Source organism: Ylistrum balloti, unplaced genomic scaffold, assembly GCF_031769215.1.
Source record: "Ylistrum balloti isolate Yb309-2 unplaced genomic scaffold, AGI_CSIRO_Ybal_v1 Utg369830, whole genome shotgun sequence".
NCBI lineage: Eukaryota > Metazoa > Mollusca > Bivalvia > Pectinida > Pectinidae > Ylistrum > Ylistrum balloti.
This window is the reverse complement of record NW_026781993.1, coordinates 1,273,888-1,288,936: the sequence shown is the minus strand read 5'-3', so window position 1 is coordinate 1,288,936 and position 15,049 is coordinate 1,273,888. Positions and strand designations below refer to the sequence as shown.

Genomic DNA, 15,049 nt, shown 5'->3' with positions numbered 1-15,049 from the left:
GCACTCACAAATACAATTAGACCTCTGTTGCAGGTTTACCTCAACACAAATACTGCAAGTCTCTAAAAGTCTTGAGAAACGACGACAATTTTCGAATGTTTGAAAAATGTTTCGACAGATGGCTACCTAACATTTGCGAAGCGTCTCTAGGATTTTTCATCAACACGATGTTTCTGTGCTCTTCGTTTTGGAAAATAAATTTTGTACGATGTACATCAGGCTGATGTCATTTTGTTGACTCTCGTTCGTAAATAACGACGTCACGCTTGCTTCCACTTCCGTCATCAGATCGTCAAACACTATCAAGTGCTTGAGGTAAGCGTTCAAACGATCTAGATTAGGTAAACCTTCATAGCTGTCGACGCCTTTTATGAACGCGAAGAAAGTCTGATATTCCTCGTAACACCACACGATGCGATTGGGCTTGGGAGTCATCATTTTCCGGCAACTAAAAGAATGTATCCAAGGTAAAAAAAAAAAGACTGACGGGTACGGGTGGCATTAAAAAAGATTATGTTTTTCTTCAATCGGTACACTTTTTCCCGGTGAAATGTCAGGGAGATGCGTATCGTCGTTTGGAAATTTTCTTTGAGGCTTATCACGTGATGCAAGCTTTCTTTACATGTGTACTGTCTTATAATATTTCCTCGTGAAAAATTGAAAACAAATCGAACAAACGTGATCGTTCGGCATGATGTAAATACGATGTAAATATATTTTCGATTCCCCTTATATATGTTTTTCTCGGGTAGAAATCGTTGGCATCGATCCAGGAATCGGTTTTTGGCCAGCCTAACCACCGAACTAATGCTTCTTTCTTTCCTTTAACTTTTTCGTTCTTCTATCTCCCAGACCGTGTCTTTATCTTTATTTACTTTCTGCAGTTCTTGACCGTAGAAAGAATCCTGTATTTGCTTGTTGTCGAAGTCTCTGACGTTATACACGGGGATATTTCCACGGTAATACCTGTGAGAAACTACGGATATTTCTTCGGTCCAATCTGTTACCGTCCACGACGCAACTGGTGTTTCTTATTACTCAGTTTCACTTGACCTTCTTTATTAAATTTTAACTGCCTTTTCTTGAAATGCTTCTCATCCTTTCTTTTGAGAGAAATGAGGTGTTCTTGGAGCCTCGTATGTTTTCTACTGTTGTAGTTTCGAATGAGATCCAGTAACACGTCGCTAAACCTGTATTACTGATTCGAGTGGAAGTACCTATACATGATATTTTCCACTTTATCTATGAAAGATTCGGCAAAAGCAGCTTGTGAGCACTGTAACTCGCTACATCTTTGACGCCAAGGGTTTACAAAAACGATGAAACGAGTTCTGGTTTTCTTTCAGCAAATATTTCTTTGCAAGTTTCCAAAATGGTGTTTGCATTCTTGTTTTTAAGAGGCTTTAATCAAACATACTGGGAAAAATGATCGATGACGACGAGTAAAAAGCACACATCGTCGTTATGCTCCTTGATGTTTGAAAAATAAAAACATCAATGACGTCATCAAATCCATCCCGTCAGTCGAATTACATAGGAAGGGCGTATCTGTAATATAGCAAACAGAGCAGGGGAGACAATTAGTGTCAGGGGCGATAACTCGGTGTGTAATGACATCACACCTAGCCGTGAGGAATAATTGTGGATGAGGAGCCGTAGATTTAGTGAAAGTTCCGCCATCTTGATTCGTCGAACTTTATAATATCTCCTTATGTCAAATATCATGTTTTGCTGTTTAAGCCAGTACGTCTACAGTAATAAATCTCCTTACCACTCAGTTGGCATATTATCAAAGGTTGTGTAGCGTTACAAAAGCTTAAAACAAAAACATTACTAGAACCTATTATGACTGGTACAGGGTGTGTAACAATATTGAATTACATATTGTAAATCGTATTCCGGATATGACACACTTATGTTTCCGGTTAATGGCCTCGTGGTGTGGTCATTTCAGCTCTGCTGGGCACATCTCTCTAAGATGTCTTAAGAATCAATCTAATGATTGAAACAGGGTGTGGTACAGAAATTAAATGGCAAGGGAGTACCCAAAACCAGAAAGTTCAAATAACACAAGAACGTGAACAGCTTCAATAATTACAGCACACTTAAAGCAGAGTAAGGACATCTCACGCATATTATCAACAGGGACAGGGAAAAGCATGGACTACATCCTAACCTATGTCGGAAACAGGCATTGATGAAATAACAATCATGTTCATACTATAGACGATGATATGTAAATAAGTATAAAAGATATATGTGAGGTTTGGACGATGTATTGATGGTCCCTCATCAATTCTTAGTTGACGTTTTCTGTCTAGGATAATTCGCTTTCAGTACTTATATATCTATACAAGATCAGAAAGTTACATACATTTTACTTCATCTTACTATTTTTACATGATAGACCTACTGTGATATCTTTGATAGGTGTTATTGTGGCACTAGATATACATTGATAACAGTGTAGGTGTTATTGTGACACTAGATATACCTTGATAACAGTGTAGGTGTTATTGTGATACTGGGTATACCTTGATAACAGTGTAAGTGTTATTATGACACTAGATATACCTTGATTAGAGTGTAGGTGTTATTGTGACACTAGGTATACCTTGATAACAGTGTAGGTGTTATTGTGACACTAGGTATACCTTGATAACAGTGTATGTGTTATTTTGACACTAGGTATACATTGATAACAGTGTAAGTGTTATTGTGACACTAGGTATACCTTGATAACAGTGTAGGTGTTATTGTGACACTAGGTATACCTTGATAACAATGTAGGTGTTATTGTGACACTAGGTATACCTTGATAACAGTGTAGGTGTTATTGTGACATTAGGTATACCTTGATAACAGTGTAGGTGTTATTATGACACTAGGTATACCTTGATAACAGTGTAGGTGTTATTGTGACACTAGGTATACCTTGATAACAGTGTAGGTGTAATTGTGACACTAGACATACCTTGATTAGAGTGTAGGTGTTTTTGGGACACTAGGTATACCTTGATAACAGTGTAGGTGTTATTGTGACACTAGGTATACCTTGATAACAGTGTAGGTGTTATTGTGACACTATGTATACCTTGATAACAGTGTAGGTGTTATTGTGACACTAGGTATACCTTGATAACAGTGTAGGTGTAATTGTGACACTAGACAAACCATGATAACAGTGTAGGTGTTATTGTGACACTAGGTATACCTTGATAACAGTGTAGGTGTTATTGTGATACTGGGACACTTTGATAACAGTGTATGTGTTATTGTGACACTAGACATACCTTGATAACAGTGCAGGTGTTATTGTGACACTAGGTATACCTTGATAACAGTGTAGGTGTTATTATGACACTATACATACCTTGATAACAGTGTAGGTGTTATTGTGACACTAGGTATACCTTGATAACAGTGTAGGTGTTATTGTGACACTAGACATACCTTGATAACAGTGCAGGTGTAATTGTGACACTAGACATACCTTGATAACAGTGTAGGTGTTATTATGACAATAGACATACCTTGATAACAGTGTAGGTGTTATTGTTACACTAGACATACCTTGATTAGAGTGTAGGTGTTTTTGGGACACTAGGTATACCTTGATAACAGTGTAGGTGTTATTGTGACACTAGGTATACCTTGATAACAGTGTAGGTGTTATTGTGACACTAGACATACCTTGATAAAAGTGTAAGTGTTATTGTGACACTAGACATACCTTGATAACAGTGTAGGTGTTATTGTGACACTAGACATACCTTGATAACAGTGTAGGTGTTATTGTGACACTAAACATATCTTGATAACAGTGTAGGTGTTCTTGTGACACTAGGTATACCTTGATAATAGTGTAGGTGTTATTGTGACACTAGACATATCTTGATAACAGCGTAGGTGTTATTATGACACTAGACATACCTTGATAACAGTGTAGGTGTTATTGTGACACTAGGTATACCTTGATAACAGTGTAGGTGTTATTGTGACACTAGGTATACCTTGATAACAGTGTAGGTGTTATTGTGACACTAGGTATACCTTGATAACAGTGTAGGTGTTATTATGACACTAGGTATACCTTGATAACAGTGTAGGTGTAATTGTGACACTAGACATACCTTGATAACAGTGTAGGTGTTATTGTGACACTATGTATACCTTGATAACAATGAATGTGTTATTGTTATTGTTTGGATGGTACAATATAAGTACTTCCTTGTTCCTCCTAACTTGAGGTATAAGTGTAGCTATGCCTATTGGGAATTTGTTATACAAATTTTATTAAGTGGAAAAGGAAAGTCATGATAGTGATAAATAACCGCCTTCGACTAAGTGTGTGTGAAGATATGTTGCTCTTCCTTAAGAAACGCAATTCTTTATTCATTGAAAGAGCGGATGACAGGTACCCGAGCTGTTCTGAAAACAAAAAAAACGACACGTAAATAAATAAAGAACTGGTGTGATCGATTTAAGTTTTCAAACCAGGAACTTAAAAAAATATCATGTTCTTTTCAAATCGATATGGTTTTAATATCTCTTTGTTAAAAGAGTCCATTGGATCGACTGAAAAACACTTATAAAGGAAGAGAAATATTAACATACACATCTACTGGTAGGTTTGTGGGCGTTTCCTGCTTGCATCCTACATACAGGCATTGTTTTCCCAGTGTTTACTTTATAAATATACACACAATGTGAAACAAACAACAACTAAACCAAACAAAAGAAAACGAGCGTTTGAAACAATTGATACGATTATAACAGAAATACCAAATCTTAACCATACAGTGATAACATAAGGGGAGAACCCCCTTGATGTCAGTCTGAATTTGCCTTTATTTGCTGTATATGTTATCATTGTTACTCTGCCGGGTATTATTTTACATCTACATGTAGCACATAAGTCTTCAAATGATTTAGCAAAAAGACAGTAGACAAAACACATGAAACACTCCAATGATGATAGACAGGGGTCGAAAACGACAATTTCAAAACTGGTTATTTTCACTGCAGTGAAAATATCACTTTTTATCGTAAAACCTTATATTTCACTGCGAAAAACATCCAATTAAAAAATGTTTATTTCTGTGTATTCTGACCCTCTTATCAATGTCGATTGATAACAAGGACCCGCATTATCCCCCGCACTCAGCTGTTGGTGTAAAACCTAAATATCATATTTATATACTGGTGTAACAGTTCGTGACATCACTTAATCATCATCGGTACCGGATTTAATACAGAGAAAACATAAGTGGTAGAGATCTCCTCAACTTCATCTACATGTATCTTATATATCAACCTTAGCGTAAGAGTTTATATCTTGATGTAGATCTGGTGTGTTTGACTGTTGATATTTGAATAGACCTTGGTATTGTCCAGGAACAAATTTATGCAATATTCTATAAACTTTAGAGTAATAAAAAATGTCACCAGAAATCGAACAATTTGATGGATACAGAAAAACGATGAAAAATAAGATGTCTTCAAAAAGGAAAAGGCTCTACTGAGGCACTAATACATACAGAAAGTTTTGTGGAGTTGAGTGGAATTATTTCTAAGTTGTAGCCCGGAAAGGAAAATTAATACGAATTTTGTGGGGTTTTTTCATGCTTCCATGTTAACAAAAAAGATAAAAAATGAGTGCTGCCAAAAGATTGATTTCATGGTTTTCGACGTCAAATGCATCTTCAAGTTTCTCGTCTCAGAGGGAATGATGTTACTACGGATTGCCATTTTTTGTCTTTGCCCCGGACCCATTAAATAAAACGCAGTTTATCATATAGCGAACTAAAAACAGTGTTTAGCAACATAACGACCATAAATAAACCATAAACGTTATGTAATACATTAAAATGATATAATTTCGAGGAATTGTTATCCGAATACATTGTACAATATTATTCAAACCCGAAATACACGATACACTGCCGTCTCCAATAGTTCCCTGTGTGGGTATAATTTGACTGTTTTTGTTATTCTGTTGTGGGCTATGACGCTAATGAACCAGTCAAACACCAACGTTACTATAACACTACAAAGTAATTTCCTCAGAGCATACCCGGACAGCATCATGTTCTTAGTAATTAGTGTATTTTGGCGCGTGAGCGCGAGGATTGCTTGGTTGGACCTTTTAACCAATTCATTTATATGAAACAATTCCCGATCTTATCACACATTTAACCATTGTATCATGTATAACATTAATATTGCATTACTACGACACAACGATGTGAAAATACTAACATACTTATCAAACGTTCATGATATTTCAGGGCAGATTTTAAGCATCCCGGCGGAGGCTGTTCAACGGTTTCCGCTATATTCCGGATGCGTGCAAAATACAAGTGCACTGTTAGCCGACTGGAAGCGGATGTCTGTTGGCTGGTATGAATATATGTATATCTTACTTAGGAGTATATATATCTACATCACTCGCTAGCTAGAATATCCGTTCGAATTCCGTTTTACGGCGATGTAGGTATGTAAGAGAGACAGAGGGATGTGACCCACTCCAGACAACACTTGTACATCTTCAATGTGTATCTACTAAACGCAACATAGCCGTCGTAATGACTCATTATAAACTAGGTGTCTGAACATTGTGCATCTGTTGTCTAAAACAGAATTTCAGACATTCTAAGAGCTGACTGTAGAGGGATACTTTAAAATTCCATCTATAATGAATGAGACACTGGCCGAAAGTGTCCTGCATTGGAACAGCGAACTTTCCAAATCTCTCATTTTCCTGGATGTGATATTATGCGTATACATATTGTTGGGTGTCGTTGGAAATGTTGTTGTAGTTTTTATTTACGGATTTCGACTTAAGATAGGTATGGACGATCGTTTCTTCATCTTAGTTTTGGGCATACTGGATACTGTTGTATGTTGTGCAAACCCAGCATTCTCTCTGTGGAGGAACTTGGCTCCGGTTAATTCAAGAGGAAATATCATATGCAAAGTAGCTTGGTTCTGCACAAGAACGATCAGTACAACTTCCGGTTTACTCATTTTGATAATTGCTCTGCAGCGTTTCCTCAAGGTGTGCAGACCGTTCGGTCATCAGATGACGTCAGTATGGAAGCGAATTCTAGTGGCTGGGGCTTTAGCGATGTCCTGTCTTATGCACACACCTTTGTTTATATTTTACGGGGAGATAACTCTTCATAACCCCTCAAGAAATGTCACCGGAAGGAGATGCGGATTGATTGATAGCGAGGACGATATGTTGACAAACGCTGAAATGGGTTATTTTTATTTCATGTTTGCTTCAGCAGGAGTGGTTCTTTTATCTATTATAATACTTTACTCTTTGATTGGACGACGGATTTACGAGAAAGTGAGACGGAGTAAAGGTAGGAAGGCGTCAATCCCATACTCACAGTCTTCTCAGTATTCAGAGAACGAAACTAATGATATAGGCACAACGGATGCTATGGTAACCGCTCCGGAATCAAATGTGGCTTCTCTGAAGAGACATAACAAAGATAAAAATACATCAAGTAAGAGAAGAAAGACACGAAAAAGTCCGCTTGAAAAACACAGATATACTCTGATGTTTATGCTGATAGCGGCGGTATGTGTTGCAACATATATCCCATCATTAACGGCAAATATCATTCAAAATATCGACTCTGAGGAATTCTGGACGGAGTTTACGGATGGTAAAAGGACTTTTTATATATTTCTATTTCAATTATACATACTGAACCATGCAGCAAATCCCTTTATATATGGACTTTTTGATGGTACATTTCGACTTGAAGTTCGTAAGTTGTTCTGCAAAGGCGTAGGGAAATGAAATTTCTATCTGTTGTGACAGTTAAGAATTACATTAAGTGACATTCAGTGTCAAGACTTTATCATAAAATATAGTTAGTATCTTAATGCTTTTAAATTATTTGATACTTTGATAGTTACATTTTGTAATTGTCATCGCGTTGTCACCACCAACCATGTACGTTGTCACACTGTTTTCGACCTTAGTGTACATAGGATTATAGTGCAGCCGATTGGTCGATTCAGTACCATCTTGTACGTCAGTGATCCACATTGGTCATTTCTCTGATGAAGGTGGCCGTGTCGTCATCAAAACATCACACTCAGATCTTTTACTGGTTGTGTTATTAGAACTTCTATACTACTGACATTACCGACCGGAAAATGTTGAAAAATTGTTGTAGGTTTTAGCGATTCTTGTGGCATATAATCAGACTAATGTTCCGTATACGTTAATTACAAATGAATTTCAGACTGGAAGAGCGTTGTTATTGTTCTCATTTCACTTACTTATTTAACTTTCTAAGTCAATTTTTATGATATTTCAGAACACAAGTTCCGTCCAACATAAAATGCAGAACTCAAAGAAGAAACAGTCTGCGGTATCTCTTGTTACCTCATTTCCGGAGTAAATTAAGACACTTTCTTTTAATGAATTTTCACAATAAGGCCATTTGCGAGCGCGATTTTGAACTAGTAATAATTTTGTCGTGAAATTTATAAATAATATATATTTATAATTTTCATTTTCTTTCAAAAATTCAAATATCGCGAAGAATTTGTCGTTAAATCGTCAATTCGCTATAAATGTTTGCTTAAAGGAAAATAGCTGCCGGAAGTAGAAATACTCTGTTAAAGTTTTACTCTTCTAGTTCCATGTCTGCCGGAAGTGCATATAATTCATCCGTTTTATTTAATTTGTATGATACACAGGGTACTAGAAGTAGACTTCATCGATATAGTTATTTAGATATGTATAAGTTTTTACATAAAGATATAAAATATGTGTCTACCCTCTCATATTATACTCTGGTCAACTCTCATCGCGAAGCTGAATCAAGTTGAAAGTCAAGAGGAGATAGAATTTTTCATTTCCGATAATAAGTGGTTGCCCACTATAAAAATGGATATGCTTGCCAGGATTGCAGTCGAATTCTACTGCTTGATACTTCGTTAGTCAGTGAAATAACCGTGCAATAATTTTGCGTATTGCACGTATGTTCACCTTGTGTGATGATAGACACTAACCATGAAACCTTCGACACTTAAAAGTGCCAAAGGTTCCAAATAGGATTGACACCCACACATACATTGTGACGTAACACTGGAGACTATAAATACAGAGCCGGAAATATTTGTCTGACTCGGATTTGTCTGTTTTCTACAATATTTCCTGAAGAAAACATGATTAAATAAATAAAATAACTGACTGTGTGATAAGGAGGGTCTTAAATTCGTTTCATTTTGATATGTGATTTATGAAACTCATCGCAAATTTTTCATTTTAGTTTGCCAGGCTTACAAAGTCTTTGTTTCATAAATCAAATGGAAACGCTCGTAAGATCCTATATATGTATATATATATACATACAACAGTGTTAAAACACATTGTAATATAACATAAGTAGAGAAGCAAAATAAAGACTTTAAGAAGAACACAATGTAAGAAATGGGAGAACTTTTTAATATGTATTATTTTTACAGAAATTCTTTCTCTCTCTATATATATACATAAACCTCAACTTTACATATTCCAGGTGTACTTCTCAAGTGAGGTCTTGGCCAGTTATCTCTTTACTTACAGATAACTTTATCCAAAGGGGTTGAAAATATAAACATACAATTACAAAATGGCATCTATCTTTTATATCAAGTGTACAAAGTTTACGTATTATCTGGTGTCCCGGTAAACTCATAAACAACATTATCTTAGCTCGTTCGTAATAGAGTAGCACAAGACGGTTCTTCAGATGTATTTTTAAACAAACAGACTTAACATGTGTAACATACCTGTCTATGTATTGATATACTTAATCACCATAGATTGATAAAGCACACTTAACTATCAATTAGCTCACATTATCACTATCTGATATACTAGTAGCAACATGGGGATGTGTGTTGATTTAAGATCAAACGTCATCAAGTCTTATAACGGCTTTTCAACATTGACCGCTGTAAATTCTAAGTACATGTATATGTGTTGATAAAGTGAAGCTATAACATTAAAGTGATTTCGAACAACACAGGGAAAATTGCAGGGGTAAAAGTTATGCAATGTTTTAATAAAAAAATCGAATAAAAATTAATTGGGGTTACTTTAAGTTTCAAAGTTTTCTTGTCCTTAACATCCCTGTTAACACGTATGTCGCTTTGTGTGTTTTAAGTTAAAAATGTATGTATTTTATAACAAAACAAGAAATGTGTTCTCCCCAAGAGCTTCATCATGCTCTCGTTTTACAAATGTTCACAAAACCCTGTCGACGCCCGTTTCCCTATGTACTCAGAATCAGACTCCTTGATAACATTCATAATGATGTAACCGACCGTTTTTGTCAAACTTTAGATTTTTTTAATTTAAAGGTCGTTGGACATGATTGGTATCTTGACGCGACAACGTTGTTGTTAACGTGGACGAGCGACGGTTGGTGATCCGGGAAAAGAAAGCTGGAAGAACCGATCACAGTATAACAATGATGTTTATTTACAATGAAACAAATAAACTATATATTTAAAGATGTCACACTCGCTAACTCACACACTCATAAACCAAATAATGATAAGTGTCCCTGTAGCTTCTAGCTCACGAAACAGAACAGTGTTCCTGTCAAACCCAATAGAGTTCCATACTCTGAATCACCGTGACTCAATCCAGAGTCACCGTCCTCAAGCAGTTCCACGCTTGTATCACCATAATAGGCAACGCACTTATGTCAATGACATGACAGCTGATTAAGTGCTGAATTCAAGTCGCCAACCCTGGTAGTGTAACTTCTAAGTATGCTCCCTCGCTGACCTTGACCCTGAATGAAAGTCGTTACTTCTGGTCGGTCCTGACGCTTGGGTCGCAATGTAAAGGAGAGGCCTGCCTGGTCCTGACTCAATCAATGTTCCAACCCGTCATGTGAAGCACAGCGAGTCCCCTGTGCCTGTCTCACATGACGCTAAATGCCGATAAATCCATATCGGGTGCACGGTAACAATAACACAATATCTGTCATGAGAATCTCACCCCGTGCACACCTACCCGTGACGCAATTCCGCCTAGCGGTACCCTACCATTAAGGTGACTTACCCCAAGTGTATACAAAATATACATGCTTACGTGACAGTTGTAAATGTAGAACAATAACTAGGATACGGAAACCGGACAAACCGCTGAGTACCGGAAGGAATGAAAAAGATCCCGGACACTGGGACACGTGTGATAAACTTGTATTTAGTATCACAGTGTCATTATATCATAAAATCAACGTGTCGTCATATCGACAGTTACAGCTGATGTGTTTCGATAACTGCCAGATTGTCTATGTAAGGTTCATACAGGTACACACACTAAAAAAAATTGGACACATTGAAAGAAAGTAACAGTGTAACATTTGTACAAAAGATTGTGTAAATGTGGGTTCAGAGCAGTTGTAAAGTTGAAGATGATCCCCATTGACAATAGGGATCACTGACATATACTAGGTTTCTACGAATATTTATGTATTACATTATGCGAAAGTCACAGGCTCCGCGCAATGAATAGACATACATTATCTGTATCATACAGCTAAGATACCGTTATATATACACGAATGCCGGAACCGAAACGTTTAGATTTCGAAGGTGTTGAACGTAACGCAGATGTTTCTGATGCATTTGGGAAGGAGGCTGACGAATGTTGGCATCGAAAAGGAGAAAATTATAAAAAAGTAAAAGGGTATTGTTGTGGTTTCAGTCAACAAGGTAGATGTTTGCGTCTCCCACAATGACTGCCAGCAGTGTCTAATTATGTAAATATCTTGGTGTAGTTAGTTTCCTTGTCACAAAGTTATTTGCACAAAATCCGGGTCAACGTACGTGTATCATACATAACTTATATATATATATATACTTATTACATATACAATATTACAATATATAACTTTCGCATTCCGCCTTTAGGTAAGAAAGTGAGTTGAATGTTTAAGAGTAACAAAACCTTTCAGTACACCTACATGTATTATAGCAATGCCACGGACTACATACTATGAAGAGTATGATAGTGCAAATTTAGCAATCAGGTTGTTTGGCCGGTCACTAAAAATAGGTAGCTTATTCTTAAGATTCAAATTAAGACATAAGACTACTTATATAAGTACATGAAAGTGAACTATATGTACAATTGACCGTATTTCTGGAATCATACGACCAGTAAAAGTAGAGAATAAAATGATTGGTTGACATTTCCGGGCAGATTTTGAAGGTTAGATATCCCAACAGTGCCCCTCTCTCTAACGACTTTGTGTGTTTCGATATTATTTTTCATATGAAGTTGAATTTATCAGAAAACGTACCATATTACATCACAAAGACCTTGCCAAGTCCTTCAATATCACTTTCAGATAAATTCATGACGTCTTGTCTCTAAAAAACAAGAAACTCATTGACTATGTCCGTCGTATATATCTACCAGAATTGGAAATCAAAGCTACGACAGACTGTTCTACATCAACTAAAGTACCTCGATCTTTTCCTACAACGAACCAACATGGCGAACTTTCATCAAACTAGATGACAAGAGTGATGATTTCAATTTGTCTATGGTACATTTAACCTTTCTGAATACAACTCTGCTAACAAATGATGTTTATATGTGGTGTTTGATTCAATATACAAGATGCTATTTCCGATATCACGATTTTCATGCAGTTGTCGACAACTGACAGAGTAACTTACAAAGCAAGTTTCTCAGGAACACAGGTTGACCAAGATCATGGGGAAGTGTTACGGTTGTTATAATGGTCTCTCTGGTACGTGATAGAAACTCGATTGATACTATACCTGATGATTCTAATGTTTATAATGATAAATACTTGATTGCTACTATGTCTGATGGTTCTGTTGCTTAAAATGATAAATACTTGATTGCTACTATACCTGATGGTTCTGATGTTGTTTATAATGATAGATACTCGGTTGATACTATGTCTGATGGTACTGTTGTTTATAATGATAAATACTCGGTTGATACTATGCCTGATGGCTCTGTTGTTTATAATGATAGATACCTGATTGATACTATGCCTGATGATTCTGTTGTTTATAATGATAGATACCTGATTGTTGCTATACCTGATGATTCTGTTGTTGTTTATAATGATAGAAACTCGATTGATACTATACCTGATGATTCTGTTGTTGTTTATAATGATAGAAACTCGATTGATACTATACCTGATGATTCTGTTGTTGTTTATAATGATAGATACTCGATTGATACTATGTCTGATGGATCTGTTGTTTGTAATGATAGATACTGGGTTGATACTATGTCTGATGGATCTGTTGTTGTTTGTAATGATAGATACTGGGTTGATACTATGTCTGATGGATCTGTTGTTGTTTTTAATGATAGAAACTCGATTGCTACTATGTCTGATGGATCTGTTGTTGTTTATAATGATAGATACTGGATTGATACTATGTCTGATGGATCTGTTGTTGTTTTTAATGATAGATGTTGTTGTTTATAATGATAGATACTGGGTTGATACTATGCCTGATGGTTCTGTTGTTGTTTATAAGTATATATACTTGACGACTACTATGCCTGATGGTTCTGTTGTTGTTTATAATGATAGATATTCCATTGCTACTATGCTTGATGGTTCTTTTGTTGTTTATAATGATAGAATCCGATTGTTGCTGTGCCTGATGGCTCTGTTGTTGTTTATAATGATAGAAACTCGAATGCTACTATGTCTGATGGATCTGTTGTTGTTTATAATGATAGATACTCGGTTGATACTATGCCTGATGGTTCTGTTGTTGTTTATAAGTATATATACCTGACGACTACTATGCCTGATGGTTCTGTTGTTGTTTATAATGATAGATACTTGACGACTACTCTGCCTGATGGTTCTGTTGTTGTTTATAATGATAGATATTCCATTGCTACTATGCCTGATGGTTCTGTTGTTGTTTATAATGATATGTACTTGATTGATACTATGCCTGATGGTTCTGTTGTTGTTTATAATGATAGAAACTCGATTGATACTATACCTGATGGTTCTGTTGTTGTTTATAATGATAGATACTCGGTTGATACTATGCCTGATGGTTCTGTTGTTGTTTATAATGATAGATACTTGACGACTACTCTGCCTGATGGTTCTGTTGTTGTTTATAATGATAGATATTCCATTGATACTATGCTTGATGGTTCTTTTGTTGTTTATAATGATAGAATCTCGATTGTTGCTATGCCTGATGGCTCTGTTGTTGTTTATAATGATAGAAACTCGAATGCTACTATGTCTGATGGATCTGTTGTTGTTTATAATGATAGATACTCGGTTGATACTATGCCTGATGGTTCTGTTGTTGTTTATAATGATAGATATTCCATTGCTACTATGCCTGATGGTTCTGTTGTTGTTTATAAGTATATATACCTGACGACTACTATGCCTGATGGTTCTGTTGTTGTTTATAATGATAGATACTTGACGACTACTCTGCCTGATGGTTCTGTTGTTGTTTATAATGATAGATATTCCATTGCTACTATGCCTGATGGTTCTGTTGTTGTTTATAATGATATGTACTTGATTGATACTATGCCTGATGGTTCTGTTGTTGTTTGTAATGATAGAAACTCGATTGATACTATACCTGATGGTTCTGTTGTTGTTTATAATGATAGATACTCGGTTGATACTATGCCTGATGGTTCTGTTGTTGTTTATAATGATATATACTTGATTGATACTCTGCCTGATGGTTCTGTTGTTGTTTATAATGATAGATATTCCATTACTACTATGCCTGATGGTTCTGTTGTTGTTTATAATGATAGAAACTCGATTGATACTATACCTGATGGTTCTGTTGTTGTTTATAATGATAGATACTCGGTTGATACTATGCCTGATGGCTCTGTTGTTGTTTATAATGATAGATACTTGATTGATACTATGCCTGATGGTTCTGTTGTTGTTTATAATGATAGATACTCGGTTGATACTATGCCTGATGGTTCTGTTGTTGTTTATAATGA

General features: G+C 36.1%; 1 protein-coding gene across 1 annotated transcript; it reads left to right on the top strand.

Annotated features, from left to right (window-relative positions):
* The first annotated feature begins 6,581 nt into the window (after window positions 1–6,581).
* LOC132545170 (cholecystokinin receptor type A-like) lies at window positions 6,582–8,277 on the top strand. The gene has a single exon (XM_060208846.1). The coding sequence runs from the start codon at window positions 6,698–6,700 to the stop codon at window positions 7,817–7,819; it is 1,122 nt and encodes a 373-aa protein (XP_060064829.1). The 5' UTR covers window positions 6,582–6,697; the 3' UTR covers window positions 7,820–8,277.
* The last annotated feature ends 6,772 nt before the right edge of the window (window positions 8,278–15,049 follow it).

Coding starts and splice junctions, on each gene's coding strand:
- LOC132545170 (XM_060208846.1), top strand. CDS start 6,698: ATGAATGAGACACTGGCCGAAAGTGTCCTGCATTGGAACAGCGAACTT.